Below are 20,624 nucleotides of genomic sequence, written 5' to 3' on the forward strand. Positions count from 1 at the left end.
GGCCCTGCCCTTCTTGCAGCTGAGAGGCCTGGATGTGTGTTGCCCCATGGGCTTTGCAGCAGGACTGGCTTTGGTCAGTTTTTGTGCCCATGGCAGAGAGATGCCCCTGCTAGCACCCTTCAGCATGGCTTTATGCCACCCAGTGTGAGGTGGTCCCCACCACCCCCCTGTGGCACAGAAGTAGGAGGTGCTCAGCGGGGATGCACGGCTTCAGACTGCTGCAGGCTGCATCCCTCAGCCCAGCCCTGCTCCCTTGAGCATTTTGGGTTTCCTGGTCCCTCTGACTGGGGCTTGCCTTTCTCTGCAGCTGACTCCATCAAGCCTCCCAGTTTTGCTCATCCCGAGGCACTCTTGCACCCCTTCCTGCCCACCCAGCAGGCTCCTCTGCATCTTGCAGCATCTCTGACCCCTCTGTTCTTTTTCAGAGGCAGACTGAACTCAAACCACCAGCCCTGGAGGATCCGCTATTACCCTTGAGAAGAAACTTTTGGTCTTGAAGAAACCCATGGGCCAGGCTGATGTAGACCTCAGGAGCAGGATGTGGTGGTAAAGCACTGCCATAAATGAGACCTTTGAGCACAGCACACGAGAGAGCACGCGTGCAAAAACTTGGTGCAGAGCTCTTGTGGCCCAGCCCAGGAGATGGCTGAGAGCTGGCAGGGGCTCAGCCTGCACCCAGGAAATAGGATGATGCTCTTGTTGCTTTCCAGTGGACAGACTTTCAGATTTCATACTCATATACCGATGCCTACAGCTGCCTATACAAGCGTAACAAATCTCAGACGTTGTGTAAACAAGGTCATTGCTTAGATATGGACTATCATGGCACAGTATTTCTTTCTTTTTTCTTGGGTTTTTTCATCTGTCTGTTAAGGTGTTTGTTCTCTAAAGGTTGGCATGGCTGCATATATCCTCTCCACCCTTTCTGGTCCTTAAGCCCTGGCAATGAAGCACTTTGTGGGCACACAGGGGTGTGTGTGTGTGTGTGTGTGTGTGTGTGTGTGTGTGTGTGTGTGGAAAGGGCTCTAAAAAGAAAACTGCCAGTTGTGCATTAAAGCCCAGTGGGAGCTGAGTGAAATTTTCATCCCTAAGGCATAGGTTAGATTTAGCATTGCATACTCTCCAGTAAGTACCAGGTTCCCAGACAGAAGCATCCTAGGAGATGGAGTTTGGTGTCATTTCTCCCTTGCCAGCTAGAATACTTTCCCTTGTGCTCCTGGAGACTGTCTGTAGCAGGCTGTTCAATCTCCAAGTCTCCCTTTAATCACTGAGAACTAGCACATCATAATTTTTCCATCCTGACCTGGAATCTTTTCATTGTTCAGAGAGAACAAGCTGTTCTTCAGAGAGCAAATGCAGAGAATACTCAGCGTTGCTGTGAGAGGTTTAAGGATTGTTGTCTCCAAGGGATCAGCAGCAGCTCTGCTGCAATCAGGAAGCTTCCCTTTTGCAGCCCTACATGATAGATCCTCCTGCAGCAGCACTGGGAACTTCAGGTGTTTGCTCCAGGCTTCCCTATCCTTCCCCATTTTATTTCCCCCATTCCTTCTGCAGTAGTTCTGGTGAAACAGCAAAGGAAATTGCCGAGTTAACCCTTCTGCTCCCCTCTACCTGCACAGTTTTAATGTGCCCATCTTGTCTTGGGTGGTTGCTGTGTGATGCAACTCCTTGAAGATCTTCTCAATATTCTTTTCTAACAGAAAACAAGGTCTAGAAGGGAAACTCTTGAGCTGGATACTCCAGCCAAATGCTGTGTCAGACCGTTCTGTCACAAACTAATCAAATCCCAGCTGAAAATTGGTTCCATGTCTTGCCTTCACTTTTGCTCTTGGAAAGGCTATTCCAGAAATTCATTGCCTTTGAGTGCTTAGAATCTTTATTTAAATTTCTAGTTTGAATTAATTCGTGGCTGGTTCGTTCCTGGTTTGTTTTGGAGCCAACATTGTCCTTTAACTTAAATAGGTTTTGGTGTCTGTCCGCTGATGTATTTATGGAGAGGAGTCAGAGCTCCTTATTTTTGTCAAGCTAACTCAGCCAAACTTTTTCAGTAGAAGGTTTTTAGTTAGTGAAAGCTTTTTCCTGTGGGAGACTTTATTGTTGGTGGTAAATGATATTTATTAGAAGGGTGGGTAGCAAGCCCCAAAGGATTGGATCCAGAGATTTACAAAACGTCTGGTTTAAACCCAAAAAAAAGCTCTTTCAGAGCCCCTTCCAACACTGGTGTCTGATTTCTACCTTTAATTGCTTTGCTTTTCCAGTCCTTTCCCCATCCCCTCTTTAAGAGGCTGCCTTGTTCAACTGCTAGGAGAGGTTCTGTCTGTTCAGTGCCTTGTAAGAGACAGGACTTCCTCTGGCCCTGTGGTGTGTGCTTCCATGGTAGGTGCATGCTCCTGAGCTCACGTAGCTCCCCTGGCACACAGTGTCACCCCGGTGGCCAGGTGTGAGCATCTGCTGTGGATGGAATTGCCCTGCACCCTAACGGGACCTGGGGAGATGCTCTGTAATGCAGGCACCCGCACTGCCACCATCCCTTAGCAGTCACTGCGAGCAGGGCTGGGGTGGACCCGGAGCACCCTGCAGTGACACCGTGCTCCCTGCACCTCTCCAGAAGCACTGCTGCTGTCGTGCTGTGGTTGGAGGCAGAACCAGCAGCAGTCCCACCTCGGCCTCTGTTGGCTCAGGTGGGCAGCATCTTCGGGGAGAGCAGAGACAGCCAGAGCCCCAAGGGCTTCACCCTCATGGGTGCAGCCATGCATACCCCAAAATGTCAGTGGTGGCAGGAGAATCTGGGTGCTCCTGGAGCCAGAGGCAGCATATCTGGGAGCTGTGTGTGCCGAGAGTATGTGTGTGTATGGTGCTACCTTCAGAGAACAAATACAGGTAGGTCAATTTACTCTCTAGTGTCTATGTACATGCAGGTTTATTTAAGTACACATATATACAGTTCAGATACGCCATTGATTCTTTATTGCATTAAAATGTACATTAAAAATGTACACTTTTACTAACTACTCGCTATATAAATATGTTGGAAGTGTAGTTTGCCCATTCAAGGTGATTTTCTGTGGGATTTTGGGTGTACACTTGAAGGCCTATGGCTAATTGGAAGAGTGATCCCCGCTCCATCTACAGAAATGCTTAAGGACTATGGTATGAACTGATCCCTTCAAACCATTTTTCCATGCACTTAGCTGAAAGTTTTTTGCACTTGGATTGTATTTGGCCAGTTTTCCAGACAAATTGAAAAGAGAAGTCTTGTGAGCTGGAGGGAGAGTTTCCCGGTGTACACAGCAAAACCAGCCTTGAGGGCTGGAAGCAGTTGAGGGTTTTGGGCTTTGTCTCCGTGCATTCATACAAGCACAGCAGGAGTTTTCTTTCTTTTGGGTTGGAGGAATTGTAAAAAGTGGTTCCATGCAGACTCCCCTTGGCTGCAGTGGGGCTGGCAGGGCCCAGCGCGAGGGGAGGGTGGGTGTTTAGAGACAGGAAAATCAGAAAGCAGTCGAGTTCCCTTTCTAACCCCTGCATTCCTCCTTATCTGCATTTGCTGAGTTGACTTGAAACCTCTGTGAAAGCAGAACCTGAGGTGTTAGTTCTGTGGCCCCATTTCCCTGTCTGAAGCTGAGGAGAAGCAGGTGTCATCGCCAAAACCAGGCTCAGGTTTTGGGTGCAGGACGTTAGAAATGTGTTCACATCTGAAACTGAAAGGAAGAAATGAGAGGTGGCTTGAGAGCCCCAGCAGCAGCTCTTCTGGTGGTAAGAGGAAGCATCACCAGGATTCTACACAGTGTGTGAATATTTATCATCATCTAATCAAAGATGACTCTCTTGATTTGAAAGGAAGGGTGTAAGATAGAGATTGTAGCCAGCATCAGTAAGAGAGGGAAATGAAATTCTTTAGCTCCATTCTCTGTGTGGCAGCAACAGGAGTAACCATCACTTTTAATCCGTGTCAATCTCGTTACTTGTGTCTCTGAGGCTGCTTAAATTAAGGGCACAATCTAATTGCTTAATGACCCGACCCCTGATCTGTGCCATACCTGGCCCACTTATGTAAAGAGCTGCTGGTTCTCCTGATGGAAGCAACATCTACTGTATTTGTTCATGTCAGCAGGCCCTGCTGTGGGATTCTAGACATGGCTGGTTCATTGGGTACCTTGTTTTTCACCATCCTGGAAATCACTTTTTTCTTACTTTCTTTAGGAGAACACTAAACAACCCATAATTTACAGGCTCTTCTTCCCACTTGTCCAAGGAACATCGGGCCTGCAGCACAAGGGCTGCTTCCATGGGTGACCCACAGAGCTCCAGCTGCAGGTACTGGTGTGTCTGCCTGTCCCTTCCCTGGTCACCACCAGAAGCCACCAGCAGAAGCAGTTGCTGCTGGCAGCTCTGATGAGAGTCACAGAGCCTTAACCTGCCTGGGCGATGCTGGTGCAGAAGCTGGAGCTGCTTGGTTAATGTTTGCTAGGTGTCCCCTGTCTGTTCAGGAGGAAGAGGAGGATGGAGAAGGCTGGGTTTCCACTTACGGTATTTTGAGGTTTAGAAAAAAGAACAGGTTTTGGTCACAGGTAGAAGTGTTGTATTCTGACTTCCCTGCAGCCCCTCTCTTAGAGACACTACAGAGGCAACCTGGTGGGAAGGTGATGTGTGGAGCTGGGTCACTGGGAATCAGAAGAGAAAGATGGTTTTCAGCACTTAGGCACCAGTTACCAAGTTAACGTGATGCTGTACCTTCCTGTCAAGTTGATAGCATTTGAAATGCTTGTAAACTCTCTCCTGTTGCTCAGATAATTTTGGCTTTGCTGTTTTCCAATCAGTCGATGGCCTGGTGTGCTTCAGCTCACAGCAGGAGCCTCTCTTGTCATTCCTCAGTTGATCACAAACCAGCAGGGTAAGATGAGGCAGCGCTACAAACGGAGGTGTAGGGATGAGACACTTGCAAGCTGTACCTTTTCTCTTGGCAAGTTTACTTTCTGCTGTATATTTTCCTGGCAGTGGTCCCTGCCAGGAATGCTGGGTTGGCATCACACAGCTTTAAGCAGAGCAAGGGAGCTCTGTAGCGAAGCCGTGATTTGTGTTGTGGTTTTGTTTCCTTGTTCCTGCCTGTTCCAGTGAGGAGTGCTCTGTTGGCTGACGTTGGCCATATTGTGATGGCACAATTCAAGCCACTTTTCCCCTGTACTGATGGAGGGTGGTGTTAGGAGTCTTGCTTACTGGTGGTAGTGAAGATTGGGCTAGGAATCCACGGCATAGAAAACTTCTTGCTAAAATTGCACTTTCTCTCTGCCCCATCTGGCTCGTGGTGGTGTTATGGGTACGTGGCTGTGATTCCCCTTGCACATACTAACATTGCACTAAAAGAGAGCCTTTGGGAACAGCGTGTTGATCACTTTGTTTCTCAGCAGACCACAAAGTCAGCCGAATGGGGTCTCTTTGTTTTGTTTTTTTATTTTTAATTATTGTTATTTAGAAATCATGCTGGTGCTGAATGACCTGGAATTTTTGCTTGGATTTATCCAAAGGAAAATGTAATTGTAGCTGCTACGGGACCTTTCATAAGGGTGGCCGTGCAGCTAGGGAGCAGAGCAAGGGCTCTGCTGGGTCTTTGTACCGGGGAGGTGTGGGGGGTTCCAGTGGGGTTATTATTGTGTTTTTCTTAAGACCACAGTTTTAGATGGTCACCTTGGCAATCGTGTGAGACAGGAACTAGTTTTTACTTTTGGTAAAGGTTTTAAAGAGGAAAAACAAAAAGTGAAGCTGCCTGTGATTGTGGGCTGTAGCTATTACTAGGGCTAGGGTAGCTTGTACCTGCTATGGAACTTTACCTGCTCTTATTCTGAGGGCAAGAACTCCCTGTAGCAACAATGCCACTTCTGAGAAGTGAACGGCAAGTTTCCCTTCCTTTTGTATATGTGGATGTGAGGGTGGGTGAGGGGAAGAGCTTGCTTGTACAGTTTGTTGAAATGAAACCAGACATTTTTGGTTGTTCCTAAATAAAGAGCGGAAAAGACGACCGTGACTCGACTGGTGATTGCGCTCACTTCAGGGAAGCCCTGGTGATCCCCTGGTGCCAACAGCAGGAGCTGCCCCAGGCATGGGCATGGCTGAGCTGTGCCCCCAGTGGGGAATGCTCCATCACAACCTTCCTTTTGGTTTGAAAGCACAACTTACCCACAGGGTGAGGCCAGCAGTGGGTGACCCGGCTATGTGCCAGAGCCTGGATACCTCTGTCCTAGTCATCCTTCTGCAGCCTGGGGTAGCTGCTTGTCCCCATTCCCATTCAGCAAAGCAGGGTCAGCTGTAGCACATAACCACATTAAATCTAGGGCTGCTCCTGGTTATTTCCCCCTGCCAGTAGCTGCAACCTCCCTAAAGCCCGGAGGAAGGATGGAGCAGTGCAGCCCCCTGGCATGGCTCCACACCCAGGCAGGGCTGCAGTGGGGCCATGCACCAGACACCACACACATAATACTGACACTTTTATTGTCATTCAAAGCTAGAGAGGCCTTGTAAATGTGAGTTTCACTACTGGCCCGTCGGCAGTGGCTATACAGGTAGGTAGATGCGATGCCCCCAGGACAGAGGTGCTGCCTTGGTCGCTCACGTCCCCCCTTGCCCGGCGCGTTGGGAATGGCACAGCAAAGGATGAGTGCCAGAGGGCCCCGGGAGCTGCACAGGAGTGGGATCGCTGGGAATCCGGGCAGAGCAGCGGTGGCAGGGGCTGGCTGGGGGAGTTCAGCTCTTGTTCTTTGCCGTCAGACAGCTGTCTCTCCCCTCGGCAGCTGGCAGGCAGTGCGCACCCGTGTGCTTTGTTAAGGGCTTGGTGGTGACGGGAGGGATTCGGGGTTGGTGTGGGGTTTTTTTCCCAATATATGTTTTTTTTAGTTCTCCACTCGAACACTTCAGCGGAGAAACCGGAGAAGCTGCCTGAAAGGAGGCCATAGCAGTGCCGTTTCCATAGAAACCAGTTCACAGTGTGCCGGGAGATCCACCGGCACTGGAGGTGCTCCCACCGCCGCGATGGGCTACAGCCGGTTGTCCCCGTTGATCCGGGTCCTCCGCAGCGCCCTGCTGGGGTCACAGAGAGGGGACACGGCTCAGGCTGCCCACGGCATGATCCAGGGCAATGTTCCAGTGGCCAAAGCTGTGCCCTACGGATGGCTCAGCACATCCCCATGCTGGTGCAAAGTGCCACCGGCTGTGGGGTGGCAGCTCCTAGTCCCACCCTATGCCCACAGACCCCAAAGCAGCAGCTCCCCAAAGGACCGGCACAACTTCCATGCCGGAATGTAGGGTTTCCATGCAGCAAAAAGGCTGCAGCTCCGCTCTGGGTTACTGGGAGGAGGCTGCCTTTCTCCGCCTCCACCACGGAGACCATGCTGGGGTGGGATATGTCACGGTGGGCACTGCCCTACCTGCGCTCCCGGCTCTCGAAGTGGTCAGCCAGCTGCTCCGGCGACATGCGGAACTCCTCAAAGGGCTGCTGGTACCGTGCCTCGAAGGAGCTCTCTCTGCCTCTGCCCAGCAGCAGCTGAGTGGCAGCATCCACGGTGCGGTCCCGCAGGGCTGCCCCACTGAAGAGGTTTATCTCACCGTTCTCCTGCTTGGATCGGGAAAACAACGGCAGGAGTAAAGGGCCTGAGAGCTCAAAGTGGGTGTCTGCTCATGAGGACAGTGCTGGGCTCATGGGGTCTCGGGGGTTGCAATGGCTTTAACAGCCAGCAATGAAAAACATCCCTCTCTGAAGGAGCTGTGACTCTGCCAACACAGACAGCCCCGGGCCAGCCGCGCTCATGGTCCTGAGCTGTAACCTCCCCGGAGCACAGCAGGGACTGGGAATGAGCACATCTGCCCCTTCCCTTCTGCTGAAGGGCTCTCCAGGCAAGTCAGTCACAGCCCAGGCAGGACCCTGCCTGAAACACCCCAACTCGCTGCAGGGGGCAAGTCCAGAGCTTGCCATCCCACCAGCGCTCCATGCATCACTCCAGAGCAGCCCTGGCAGCTCAGTGCTGCATCCAACAGCCCTGCTGAGCCCTGCAGCACCATCACCTTCTCCTGCATAGAATCAGGGAGTTATGGAATGGTTTGTGTTGGAAGAGATCTTAAAGCTCATCCAGTTACAACCCCTGCCATGGGCAGGACACCTTCCACTACAGCAGGCTGCTCCAAGCCCCATCCAACCTGCCCTTTTTCTTCTAATCAAGTGGTCCCTTGCGCTGAGGAGGTCAATCAAGCCCTTCCTTGAGCTGCAGTTTGCTAAAGTGGGTAAGCTGTACCAAAGGACTGGAAATCCAGGGCTCAGTCCAAAGCATTTCCCACCAAGAGAGGCACCAGGAAGATGGCTGAGCTCCAGGCTGCTGCACAAAGTGCATGGCACCCACGCAGGAACGGTCAGAGGTGCAAGCTGTCATTTCGCTTTCAGCTAATACTTGAAGATCCCCAACAGAACATAAGCTCCTACAGTTCCCTTTGGAATGGGCCAGCATGCCCCAGCCTTACCTTGCTAGGGAAGATGTCTATCTTAACAAGCAGGGACGCCAGCTCCAGGTTCTCGCTGTAGTTGTTCTTCAGGGGTACCGCTCGGAAGCCTACAGCAGACACAGCCCCAGCATCACTGGCAGGGACACATCTGTCCCCAGCACCCCTTCTCCCACCCACCTCCCCTCAAGTGGCAGGCAGCCCCAGTGGCCATTAACAAATGGCTTCTGCCTTCCTTGGGGCTCTGAGCTGCCATGGGGATGGGAAGGGCTGAGCCTGACAGCATCCTCCCACAGCACTCAGCATCTCCCTGGCTAAGGCTGCAACCAGCATGGGGCCACCAGGCCAGCCCTCCCCACCTCCCCGAGGGCTGTACCTGTCTTCAAGCCTTTCACCAGGAAGGTGGCCTGAGCCAGGAAGTTCTCATCGCTGAACATGTCCTCCTCATACACCACGAAGCGCAGGAAGGCAAAGTCGGGGTTGCTGACCTGGAAGTGGAACTGCTTCGGGGTCCAGAGCGGGTTCAGGCCATTGTCCGCTACCACAGGACACCAGAGTCAGTGGGAGCCCAGCCCAGCCCCATGTCCCTGTGCCACCAGCGCTGGCACCAAGCGACATGCCCGCACCAGTCAGGAGGGGCAGTGGGTCACTCTCCCAGCCCTTCACTCACCCACGATCTCCGTTTTCTGCTTGGCATTGTCATACTCAGCCCCAGACACCTCCACCTCCACAAAGGGACAAACGATTCCCCTCCCGTTTTTGGGAAGGTGCCGGGCCCCCAGAACCTGGGCACAGACCAGAAGACACTTGGTAAGAGATGGGAGCAAAGGGAAAACTATGTGTTTGCATCCCACACCAGTTTCCTTCCAACTAAATCACCCTGGCTCTGCAAATTGGAGAGAGAAGAGATGCTGCAAGCCAGCCCAGCCAAGCCCAGCCTGCCTTGGGGAAAAACAACTCCCACCCCTGGAAATGCTATGGTGTCACCCTGGAGGCTGCTTTGGTGCCACTGAGCACCACTTCGATCTATAAGCCATCAAAAGAGGCAAGTGAAGTGTTCCAGGTTCCTGTCTGGTGCCTGCAGAGCCAGGCCTGGGACCGCAGCATCCCACCCCATCCCATCCCAGCCTGCAGAGCCATGCTGGACATCCCCTTCCTTGCTGAAACTTGTCCCTCCTGCCTTGGCCTGAGGACAAAAAGGAGCCATTCCGCTGCTGCTCTGCCTCCTGTTCATAGCACAGCCTGTGCTCCACTCAAATGACAACCTGCTTCCTTGCAGGGACACGAATCCCAGCTCCCTCTTGCAGAGGCCATCTGTCAGCCCGGCGTGCTGCCGGCACGCTGCTGTAGCAGGGGAAGGACGTGCTGCCAACGCTGGATCATGTGCTGTGAGTCACGCTGAGCTCGAGGCGGCTCCTCCATCCCTGAGCTGGCTGCGGTGGGGACACTTTTGCCAGGGGACAAAGGCTGAGCCCTTCTCTTAAAGGAGACAGTGATGGGCTGCGTCGCGCTGACTCGGCGCCGGGTGGTTGTGGCTGCATCCTCAGATGCAGAAGTTTGGAAAGCAGACGGTGCAGGGAAATGGTGCCAGGGATTTTTAGGGAGACAGCGGGTAGAGGGTCAGTGGTGCAGATGGGACACAATGGGGCGTCCCCATTGGGAAGGGCTGTGGCTCTCTTAGGTGGGATCACTCTGGAACAGAGGTGGCCTCAGAGGAGCTGCACTTTGCGGGTGGTCAGAAACGGGTGAGCAGCTAAAAGCAGGATGTGCCTCCTCCCCAGGAGCTGCCTGAGCTGACAGGACTTGCAAAAGAGACTGGTGACCCACAGCTCGGCTCTGGGACCACTGGGGATGCCTGCACTGGTACAGGGACAGCCAGTGGTCCAAACATGAGAGCCATGGTGCAGCTGAGCCTCCCCATCCCTCCAGGAGCTCTGCTGGCGAGCGGTCCCCTACCCTGCAGAGCCTCGGCTGTGCTGTGAGCTGACACAGGGACAGGCCAGTCCCAATCCCACCATCCAGGAAGGAAAAGATGCAACAAGCACCTCCAGCCCCTCCTCTTATCAACACCAGCAACACAGAAACGGGCTGAGAAACGCGCTGTGATCATGAGCATCTTCCCAAGAGAGACCATGACCAAAGGGATATGGGAACACGGAGCCCGGAGCAACCACGCGACAAGGAGGGACCACGGCGCAGGTCTGCGTTATCCCGATGGGAGCTGCCATGCTCTGTTATCCCGATGGGAGCTGTCACACTCCAAGTGAAGGGGACTGGGCTGTCACCTCCACAGCTCGTGGATGCCACCTGGCGGCCCCAGGCCCTGGCGGGAGAGGTCCCATGGGAACACCGGGGGATGCTCCTGCTGGTCCTCTCCCGGCACCCGGGAGCAGCACCCATGGATCCCCCCCGCAGTGGGAGCTCCCCAAGCCTGGGGCTCAGGGGCTGGGTGAGGAGCAGCTGCAGAGGCCAGGAGCCAGGAACACCGTGAGATCACCCCCAGCTCGGTACAACCCCTGGATCCACGCCGGGAGGAGGAACTGACCTCAATGGAGATGGAGAGCGGCTCGACGCCCCGCAGCGTGCTCTTGTCGAAGGGGTCGAAGATGTCATCCCGCATGTTGGTCGGCTGCAAGACGTACCCACACTGGCCACTGGACATGAACAAGGCCTGGTTCATCTGCATGGGCTTGTCTGGAATGCACAGGCAGGAGATGGAGGGAGGAGACCATGCTCGTGTCACCAGCCACATCACCAGGAGGATTGGTGCTTTGCACAAGCCCTTTGAAGGGGTCACAGCCCATCCCCTGGCAGTGCCTGGTGCACCAAAGTCTCACTGCAGACTGGGCACATGCTGGGCCCAAGGGGTAACTTCCTCCTGCACAACCTGCCCAACTGCCCACTGCTCCATGGGTCACCTCTTTTCCCTCCCTCTCCTTTCAGCTTTCTGTGTGCTGGCTCTTGTGTTTGCCAAACCACCCTGCGAGATGCTTGAATTCCCCACTGGAATGGCAAAGCCAGCAGGATAAGAGGCACACAGCTCTCTGGTGGGCTGGTGAGCTCCCAGCAGGGGCTGGCAAGGGCCAGGGGAAGGCTGGACAGGGCAGCATGAGCAGGAGCGGAAGCTGGGGCCGCGCTGGACCCTGCCTGTCACCAGGGACCTCAGGGGACTCCCTGCTCCCTCTCCACTTCATCCTGTCCTTGTGGCATGACAACCCCCTGGCTCAGCACGGCTCCTGGTCAACCCAGCCCTCTGGAGCACATCTGCCCTGCGGCAACCATGGACGTGACCACTGAGCTTGGCTCCTGCAGAGCCCCTCCTGGGCCCCAGTCTGGGCAGGACGAGGGCAGGGTGCAGGCAGCTCCCCATCCCGCTGCCCTCACCTGGGGTCTGGAAGTTGAGGGCCACGAGCTGGCTGCCGCAGATCCACATGGGCAGCGGGTCGTAGTTGGAGGAGTCGAGGCGCTGGCCCTTGGGGTAGATGCGGGAGAGCTGCAGGCGGTTGTACTGCAGGAACTTCTTGCCCTTGATCCTGTTGACGTACTTCTCTGCCTTGGTCTCGGGGAAGGAGGACATATCCCGGTAACAGGCCCTCTCTGTGCCAATCTCTGCAAGGAGACAGCGCAGGGTCAGCCAGGAGCACGTTCCCTTTCCAAACACATCAACCATCCCAGGCCCCTCCCTAACACCGTCCTCTCCCCCTGTGGCTCAGCACCATCGGGCTGTACAGACCCTGCTCTGACCCGGAGGGCATTTGCCAGGTGCCCAATACGATGGCTGAGGCATCAAAGCCACCCCTGGTGATGGGGCACGATGCTCTCCAGCCTCAGCCTCAGCAGCTGCTCTGGATGGTGACAGATCCCAGCATCCCAGCAACACAGGGATGGGGATGGGAACTTCCACCCTCTGGAGAAGGACATTTCTAGAGCTTCAGTGTAAACTGGCTTCGGCTTGCTCCTGACACCACACTGTGGGTCTGTAATGCCTCACTGACTGCCTGCAGTGGCCACCAGGCCAGCAGATGCTCACTCTCTTCATCAAAGGGCACAGGCCGGCAATAGACCACCAGCTCTGAAAGCTCCAGGGCAATCTTCTTCCTCCTCTCCATCATCTTCCCTTCGGAGAGCTGCCAAGAGAGGGAGAGGGAGGTGTCAGGGCCAGGGGGAGCAGTGGCATTGGGTAACTCAGCTCACCAATTCAGTCAATGGCAGCACTGGCTGCTCCTGCCCATGCTCTGGGAACCATGAGCGGGTCTGCTGGGGGTACACCACAAAAGCACCCTGATGGGTCCCACCTTCCCCCTGAAGCAGGACTGGCAGCGGTACCAATACAGGGCAGCAGAGCCTTGCCACCCTCCACGGATGGAGATCCCAACCTCCCAAGGCTCCAACACCCTCCCAATGGACCGATCTTCCAGAGATGTCCAGCCTGAACCTCTCAACCCACCACGTGTGGCCTCCACCCCTTGCTCCGTCGTCTAAGGTTGTTCTGGCTTTATCGCCTCTGTAACTGCTCTGTCCATCATCACGTGCTGCCATCCCACCAACCCTCCCCTGCTCCTCGTGGGAAGCCCAGGGCTGGGAAGGAGATGTCCCCTGGGCAGGGCTCTCGCTCACCCGTGCATCAGCTGTCTGTGCTGCCTCCCGGATCTTCTTCACCCAGTCCAGCAGGTCCTCGTGCGTATCGGCCGCCACGTCCAGGGACACGCGCGACACCGAGGCCATGCTGATGGAGAAGACGAAGAGGCGGTTGTTCTTCCCCTCGGGGCGGATGGCTGTGGGCAGGGAGCAGAGGGCAACGTCACCGCAGATGCTGAGCCATGTCCTTCACAGCACAGAGGGAGGAAGGGAGAGCACGAGGGGCTCTCGTGGCTGCCCCAGGACTTCTCAGCTAAGAGAAGCTTCCATTTCTGGTTGTTGGAGGCAGCAGATGAAGCCCAGGATAGGTGAGGACGCAGAGTGTTCCCTGAGGGGGCTGAGAAGCCTTTGTAATGCCCTCTTTCTCCCATACCTACATCAGCTTCACTCTGTGCCCTGAAGTGCTCCGGTGAGAACAGCCACCCAGACCAAAAGGGCTCAGGGGAGGCAAGGGGCAGGCAAGAGCTGCAGACCAGACCCAGCATCCCGAGGCCCTGGCAGGGAGATGGACCACACGTATGTGAGGGAGGACCAACCCTTATGGGAAAGGAGGAGCCCACAACATTGGTCTGAGCTCCCCTGCTGTGGGGCAGCTGCCCCACAGGTTTTCAAGGCTCCTTGGCAGGACCCAGATGCTCCTCAGCTGTACTGGGGCTGCGAGGAAGTGCCTGAGCCCCAAAGCCCAAAGCAGCTCCTGTGCCAGGAGCAGCAGTGGAGGAGTCTCTGCCTGACCAGCATACACCATAGACTGTGCACTTCCAGCAGGCACAGGGGTGCCTGGAGGCAGTTGGAGACTGAAGCCCTGCATCCATCACAGGACAGGACCATGACCCTTGCTGGCACTCACCGATCTGGCAGGAGGGCACATCCAGGACACCCCCCAGCAGGTCTCCCAGGGGGCTGTTCTCATCCAGCTGCTGCTGGGAAGGAAGCAGAGGCAGGATGGTGCTGGGCAAGGTGCTGGGATGTGCGCACACTGCTCCTCCCGCCATCCCTCCCTGCTCCACTCCGCACGAGCTCACCTCCCGCTCTGGCTCCAGGCTGCTGGGACCAGTGATTTCCTCCACGTAGTTGGAGGGGAACCACAGCTGCTTCTTGCCACCATAATCTCCTCTCCACCTGGAAGAGAGGGATGGGGCAGCCTCAGCACCCGCATGGGGTCCCAGAGCATCCTGACTGGGGTGACAGGGGACAGGCAGCTCCTCCATCATCTGCTTTTAGGGTTCGTGAGGCTCTGGAGCTGTGCAGCTTGTCAGCAACCCCCAGATGGAGCCACCCCTGGAGGGGACACACCTCTGCATGGCACCAAGGTTTGCACGTGTCCCGAGGGACAAGGGAGGCTCAGGACACACTCACCAGCCTCCTTCCTGCTTCTCCACATTCTGGATGATGGCATTTTTGGTGAAGGTGAGCTCATCCTCCCGCTGCGCCTTGTAGTCGAACAGGGCTTTGACTGCACACTGCAATGAGGAGGGTTCCCATGAGGCCGGGCAGCGGGTGGATACATGGACAACGATGTGCTTGCTGGGGGGACCATGAGGCACGCTGTGTGCAGGCAGTGCCCAACCCTGCTGCCAGGCCCTAATGACCTTGCAGAATAAATCAAGGCCCCCATTTATGCCAAACCAGAGGTCACAGGTCTGGCATGGCTCCACATTGGCACTTTCCTTTGAGCTGGAGCCACTGATGGGTTTAGTTTGGAGGGTTCAGGACAAGAAGCAGCCCAGCCTGGGAACCTGCAGCCTCAATCTAGAACATGTCTCTCCTTCGTGGTATAGAAATGAGTGTGCAAAAAATACAGCTCTTGGGCAACAGAGCTAAACCCTGCGGCCCTGCAGGCTGTGCCATGGCAGGCAGTTGAGAACGTACCTTGAAGGTGGGCATGGGGTTGGCTTCCACGTAGAACCCGGGGTGGCGTCCCTCGTAAAGGGCTCCATAATCCGGCTCCTGCGGGAGCAAAGGGCAGCAGTTACAGCAGGAGAACAGGTCCCCACCTCGGGGCAGGCAGGGAGAACACCCCAGGGAGGGCACAGACCAAAGGTGATGCTGCACACAGCAAGCAGAAGCCCACACTTGGTACTGGGTCAAAGGAACAGCAATAAACCTCACTGAAGCCCCAGAGTGCTTCCAGCCCGAGAGGTGCAGACTGTGAAGCACAGAGATGGCTCATACAGCACTGCTTCAGGGCACCAGCTCGGAACAGACCTGTCCAGCATCCTTCCAACAGCCGCCCACACTCACCGCTGTCCCGATCTTCTCCAGTGTCTCCTCGTTGATGGGGTACCTCAGCTTCATCTTGCGGTACAGCGGGTGCTTCTCGTAGTAGCTGATCAAGTCCACCAGGCTCTCAAACTCGGAGTTGCCGAGCAGCACGGTCTGGCCCTCCTGCTGCACCCGGCAGTGCTTGATCTTCCCCTCCGCCCTGGCAGGAGCAAAGGCAGAGAGGAGGAACTTGGCACCTGGCAGGAGAAGGTCTCTGCCAAGGTAAAGCCACGCGAGCAAAAGGAGCACAGCCATCCCTCAGCAAGGTCCTGAAGGCTCTCAAGGGGCTGTGGGTCTTATCCAGGGCCAACAGGAGTGAGAAGAGCTCTGGGAAGGTTCATGCCAGGATCACAGCCACTCTCCTGCTGTCTCACACACTGCAGCATCCCAGCTCCAGCTCCCGCACCCACCACCACAGCCACACCAGGAACCCAGGATCTGCACCCACCACCGCGGACACACCTGAAGGAGATGGCGTAGGAGCTGGGCTCGCTCCTCTTGCGCACCAGGAAGGCTCCATCCCGCGGCACCCGCATCAGCATGTGCTCAGCTTGGGCCCGCGTGAGGTTGGCGTGGTACCACCTTTCAGGAGAGACACGTCACTGTACACAGGTCCCCACACCTCCAGCTCACCCCACACCTCTGCCGTGCCACAGGGCTTCCCCTCCAGCCCCTAGAAATCTGCTTGAATCCTCAAAAGGAGGACAAGGAGATCATCATGTACATGACACTGAACAGGGCCCTCTTCTTTCAGAGCCCTTTGGTGATGCATGGGTGAGGGCATCCCAGCCAAGCCCAGTACCTCCTTGCTTTGCACTGAGCTTCCACCACAATCAATCAGCAACACGAACAGCAGAGCTGGCCAGCATGGCTGCTGTGACACAGGGAGCTCCACAGGGAGCAAGTGGGGACCATAGAGCCCCAGCAAGGAAGGAATGGCTGATGTGGGAGGGTGTCCCAAAAGGTCCTGGCTGCTCAGTGGACACGACCCACCCCAGACCCACACTCACTCTTTGCTCTCATGGGCATTGGTCTGTGGCACTGGCTCCGTCAGCCTCATCTCAAACTCGTTGCACCTCAGAGGCACCTCCTGGTAGTGGGTGATGAGGTCGTAGAGGCTGTCGAACACTAGGTTGTCCGTCAGGAAGAACTTGGGGCTGCCGGCATCCTGCCGCGAGTGGATGCGGCAGTGCTGCACCTTCCCGTTGCGCCTGCGCGAGAGGGAGAACCGGGGTCCTCTGTGGGGATCCTGCACCAGCCTCAGGCACAGCCCCAGCCCGGACACAGCATTCCTGCCCCACCAGAGAGCTGACATGGAAGGGTCCCAAAGGACCTGACCCTTCTGCATGGACGATGAGCTGGCGGGATGCTGGGGCACAGAAAAAGGGGAGGGATGTGCACTGGAGCACTGGGAGCACACCGCTGCACAGGGACGGGATGAACCCCTGCAGCCTCACCAGAAGGACAGGGTGTAGTCTCCAACGAAGGTCTCGCTCTCCCTGACGAGGAAGGAGCCGTCGGGGGCGCCAGTCTCGATGCAGTACTCGGTCAGAAGCCGCTCCGCGATGTGCCGCCCGTCCCGGCCCGCTCCCAGCTTCCCGTGGAACCACTTCTCGGTGGAGTGAAGCTCCGTGCTGTTGCTCACCTGCAGGGAACCCAGCGCCCTGAGGGCAGGCTCCGGTGCCACAGCGCGCAGGGGTCTTCCCACCAGGAGCAGGGAGCTTCCCTGCAGCAGCTCCCACCCTTCCCACCCCAGGATCTATCTCCCCCTGCAGGCAGCTGGCAGTGCTCAGCCCCTTGGACACGCAAGTCATGGAATCACAGACTCAGACTGGTTTGGGCTGAAGGGACCTCAAAGCTCATCCAGCTCCAACCCTGCCACGGGCAGGGACCCCTTCCACTGGAGCAGCTTGCTCCAAGCCCCTGTGTCCAACCTGGCCTTGAACACTGCCAGGGATGGGGCAGCCACAGCTTCTCTGGGCACCCTGTGCCAGTGCCTCAGCACCCTCACAGGGAAGAGCTTCTGCCCTAGATCTAACCTAAACTTCCCGTTTCAGTTTGAACCCATCACCCCTTGTCCTATCACCACAGTCCCTGATGAAGAGTCCATCCCCAGCATCCCTATAGCCCCGCTTCAGACAGTGGAAGCTGCTCTGAGGTCTCCACACAGCTTCTCTTCTCCAGGCTGAACAGTCCCAGCTTTCTCATTCCTGTAGTCTCCTCTGGACCTGCTCCAACAGCTCCATGTCCTTATCTTGAGGACACCAGAACTGCACACAGTGCTGCAAGTGGGGTCCCTTCTCTATGTGAATGACTGACTGTCACACAAGGCATCCCTCACCTCCTTTTGCTCTTCTTCATCCTCATTTCCTTGGTCACTGGTTGTCTCCCCAGAGTAATAGATCTTGCTGCTGGTCAGGACAAAGTAATGCGGGTTCCACTCCTGCAAGGAAACAAACTCTGGGCAAAGAGACCCCCGAGGCAGCAGCAAGCTGGCCCCCACCACCCATCCATGGGACCAGCTCTTCCAGGTCAGCACGACCAGTGATGGGTGATGGGGTTTACAGAGGAGTCACCGATGGCAGTGAATCAGCAACACTGATTTCAGTGGAGTCACAGGAGCTCCTAAGACATTGCCCAAATCCAAAGGATGTGGTAGCTCTTACATCCAAAGTGACTGCAGCTCACACTGCCAACACCCCGGCACGTAGTAAAAGGGGATGACCAAATGGAAGGCAAATCAATGCAAAAAGAAAGCACTCTGCCCAGGGTCAGCACGGGGCTATCCCCAGTGAGGCTACAGGAGATGGCTGTGTGCTTCACTTCCCTGTTCTCCGAAGCTGTGTTTCATTCACACGTGACTTTGCCTGACCGATCCCCAGCGAAGCAAAGCCGCTGAGGGCGCGGGCTGTGTGGAAGCAGATGCGCACAGCAGAGGGGAGGTTTGGTGCTTTACAGAGCAGAATGCTTGCCGAGGTGTGGGAGCTCCGCGGGCACTCGGCAGGAGGCAGGAAATGCCACGGCTAGAGCTGACTGCAGCAGCAGATAAAGAGGCTTTACACAGCGCAGCTGCAGTGCCTCAGCCCAGAGCTCCCTCTAGCTCAGCTTCTGCCTCTAACAAGGGCCAAGAGGTGCCCAGGGGAGAGCACAGGAGAGAGCAGGCACAGAAACCCCCAGCCCTCAGGGACCCTGAGGAACAGGACAGAGCAGCGCCTCTTAGCTCCTGTGCACCACAGCCCTTCCTATCAGCACCACGCAGCGCCCTGCGGAGCTACCATGGCACCTATGGGGCCCACAGCGCGGGGTTCAGGGCACGGAGACACGTACGTGGTTGATGGGGTCCTCCAGGTAGAGGATCCCGTTCTTGATGGAGTTGCTGATGTCGTTCTCGGAGTACATCACGGACGTGGGTAGCTCCTCGTAAGCGCTGCCCTCTGCCAGCTTCTTGTGCTGTGAGACAAGAGGTGGGTCAGGTACCTTGAGGGAAGCAGGCACCCAGAAAGCAGCATGGGCTGCCTAGTGAACAGCCAGGTCTGCTGCAGTGGGTTCCCCTAGACTGAAAGGACCAGGGTGGCACCCATGCCACAGAGATCATCAAAGGGCACTGAAGTCCCACCCTTCTCCCCAGAGGTGATTCCTGCAGCAGGAATACCAGCACCCCCAAGCTCTCCAGAAGGGCAGCACCCAGCTGCTGAGCTTATTCCATAGCAGCTCCTCTGAAGCACGAGAGCTTTTTGTCTCCCATTGGGTTGAGCATCTCGTCTCCACTTTCAGCAAACCCCTTCCAGAGGTTAGGAGCTGCCTTTTTTTCCACACCGGCACCATTTTGCCCCCATTGTCTCCACTAGCTGGGGATGGGAGTTCACCTTGATGAGGATCTTCCTCCTGAGCTGGTTTGGAGAGGGAAGGCCATCAGCAGAGATATCCACAGGTTTGGTCAAGAGCATGTCCCCAAAGACCTTCTTGAAATTCTGAGCCATGTTCCGCTGCTGAGCAATGCTGCAGTGGTCCTCAATGGACAGAATGACTGGGAAACTGGGAGAAGGAAAAGAGCTGCCAGGACCAGCACGGTGTCCAGGTGGAACCATCACCTGATGGTCACAGGTCACAGCCTCTGTGCCCTCAAGGAGCACTTTGCATCCGCAGTGATCTGTGCTGCCTTGAACACTCAGTGTAACCACCCTACAGCACAGTGTCCCCCCCACTGCTGGCGATGCACATGGTGGAGAAGGACTGACACTACTGGGGTTTACCCAAAGCTGCTTTGCTCCAGCCTTGGCTCTACCCACTCCTTGCCTTCTTGGCAGCTCTGCTAGCTGCAGGCCAGGTCCTGCTGTACTCACTCGGAGGTGACAAAGGCATGCTCCTTGATGGTGACCAGGACATCAGAGAACTTGATCTTGGTGGTTAAGGTGTGCCCATGGTAAATGACTGGCATGCCATCGGGACCATCCCAGCAATCCACTGCAAGAGACCCATGGAAGCATCTTGGTTGGAATACAGGCAGGATGAGATGGACTGAAACAAGCACTGCTGGGATCCGCATTGGAAGGTAACAAAGCAGTGAGGCGAACGTCCAGATCTTCCTGGGGAACCAAAAGCTCAGGCACCTACCACCAGTGCCACCAAGCCAACACCCTCAGCCCCTCCAGCACATCAGGGTGGCAGCGGCATATGGACCAGCAACCCGAGCCTCCCCTGACCCCCACCGGCCACCGCTGGGCACAAAGCACAGCTCCAGCACTCACGTTCAATGCAGCGGCAGCCCATGCGCAGGCAGCGCGCGTACGCCTCCAGTGAGGACTCGCTCGAGAACTGGTCCCCGGTCAGGTACCTTCCATGGGAGAGAACACATGAACAGAGCCACGCACTCACAGGGGCAGGGGTGCCTGCTGGGCAGAGCCACCCCAGGGGAGGTTCGATTCTGCCCCGGCTGCAGGGGGCTGCAAGCACCGTGCTGAGGTCCCGGGTGGCAGCTCTGGAGATGAGACTCAAAGAGCGGTATCAGCATCGGTGACACAAAAAATGCCCCTGCAGCAGCCAGAGAGCAGGGTCAGGCCAGCTCCTGCAGGCACACAGCAGCTCTCTGCCTGCCCTCTGCACCTTTAAATTCGGGCTGTGGTGTTGTCACTGCATTCCATGAATGGGGAGTAGAGCCAGAGCTCATCTGCAGTAAAGCAGTTCCTGCAAGGTGCTTCTAGCAGCAGGGAAGGAAAATGGCCAGTTTCAGCCTGCCAGGATTTTGT

General features: G+C 56.0%; 2 protein-coding genes across 11 annotated transcripts in view; one reads left to right on the forward strand and one right to left on the reverse strand.

The window, feature by feature from the left end:
• ZHX3 (zinc fingers and homeoboxes 3) overlaps nucleotides 1–6,011 on the forward strand; it is a 46,632-nt gene extending 40,621 nt beyond the window's left edge. For all 4 annotated transcript variants that reach the window (XM_062610081.1, XM_062610084.1, XM_062610082.1 and 1 more), the window contains one exon: nucleotides 426–6,011. In XM_062610081.1, the coding sequence (XP_062466065.1) occupies nucleotides 426–436 (11 nt within the window). In that variant the 3' untranslated portion in view covers nucleotides 437–6,011. The remainder of the gene's footprint in view (nucleotides 1–425) is intronic.
• Nucleotides 6,012–6,466: 455 nt separating this feature from the next.
• The window catches only part of PLCG1 (phospholipase C gamma 1), a 41,408-nt gene continuing 27,250 nt past the window's right edge, over nucleotides 6,467–20,624 (reverse strand). The window contains exons 11-32 of one of the 7 annotated variants that reach the window (XM_062610079.1): nucleotides 20,127–20,212; nucleotides 19,722–19,842; nucleotides 19,245–19,413; nucleotides 18,706–18,828; nucleotides 17,720–17,821; nucleotides 16,836–17,023; nucleotides 16,389–16,589; nucleotides 15,841–15,960; nucleotides 15,358–15,538; nucleotides 14,986–15,063; nucleotides 14,473–14,576; nucleotides 14,139–14,235; nucleotides 13,964–14,033; nucleotides 13,096–13,253; nucleotides 12,509–12,605; nucleotides 11,863–12,087; nucleotides 11,024–11,172; nucleotides 9,149–9,263; nucleotides 8,855–9,016; nucleotides 8,500–8,588; nucleotides 7,416–7,600; nucleotides 6,467–7,068 (exon numbers count right to left, since the gene is read on the reverse strand). In XM_062610079.1, the coding sequence (XP_062466063.1) occupies nucleotides 7,026–7,068; nucleotides 7,416–7,600; nucleotides 8,500–8,588; nucleotides 8,855–9,016; nucleotides 9,149–9,263; nucleotides 11,024–11,172; nucleotides 11,863–12,087; nucleotides 12,509–12,605; nucleotides 13,096–13,253; nucleotides 13,964–14,033; nucleotides 14,139–14,235; nucleotides 14,473–14,576; nucleotides 14,986–15,063; nucleotides 15,358–15,538; nucleotides 15,841–15,960; nucleotides 16,389–16,589; nucleotides 16,836–17,023; nucleotides 17,720–17,821; nucleotides 18,706–18,828; nucleotides 19,245–19,413; nucleotides 19,722–19,842; nucleotides 20,127–20,212 (2,863 nt within the window). In that variant the 3' untranslated portion in view covers nucleotides 6,467–7,025. Of the gene's footprint in view, nucleotides 7,072–7,415; nucleotides 7,604–8,499; nucleotides 8,589–8,854; nucleotides 9,017–9,148; nucleotides 9,264–11,023; nucleotides 11,173–11,862; nucleotides 12,088–12,508; nucleotides 12,606–13,095; nucleotides 13,254–13,963; nucleotides 14,037–14,138; nucleotides 14,236–14,472; nucleotides 14,577–14,985; nucleotides 15,064–15,357; nucleotides 15,539–15,840; nucleotides 15,961–16,388; nucleotides 16,590–16,835; nucleotides 17,024–17,719; nucleotides 17,822–18,705; nucleotides 18,829–19,244; nucleotides 19,414–19,721; nucleotides 19,843–20,126; nucleotides 20,213–20,624 lie in introns of all 7 variants that reach the window. The other 6 variants (XM_062610078.1, XM_062610077.1, XM_062610076.1 and 3 more) reach the window with 6 other exon arrangements.

Source organism: Pezoporus occidentalis, unplaced genomic scaffold (genome assembly GCF_034315485.1).
Source record: "Pezoporus occidentalis ecotype Australia unplaced genomic scaffold, CSIRO_AGI_Poc_V1 ctg144, whole genome shotgun sequence".
Taxonomy (NCBI): Eukaryota; Metazoa; Chordata; class Aves; order Psittaciformes; family Psittacidae; genus Pezoporus; species Pezoporus occidentalis.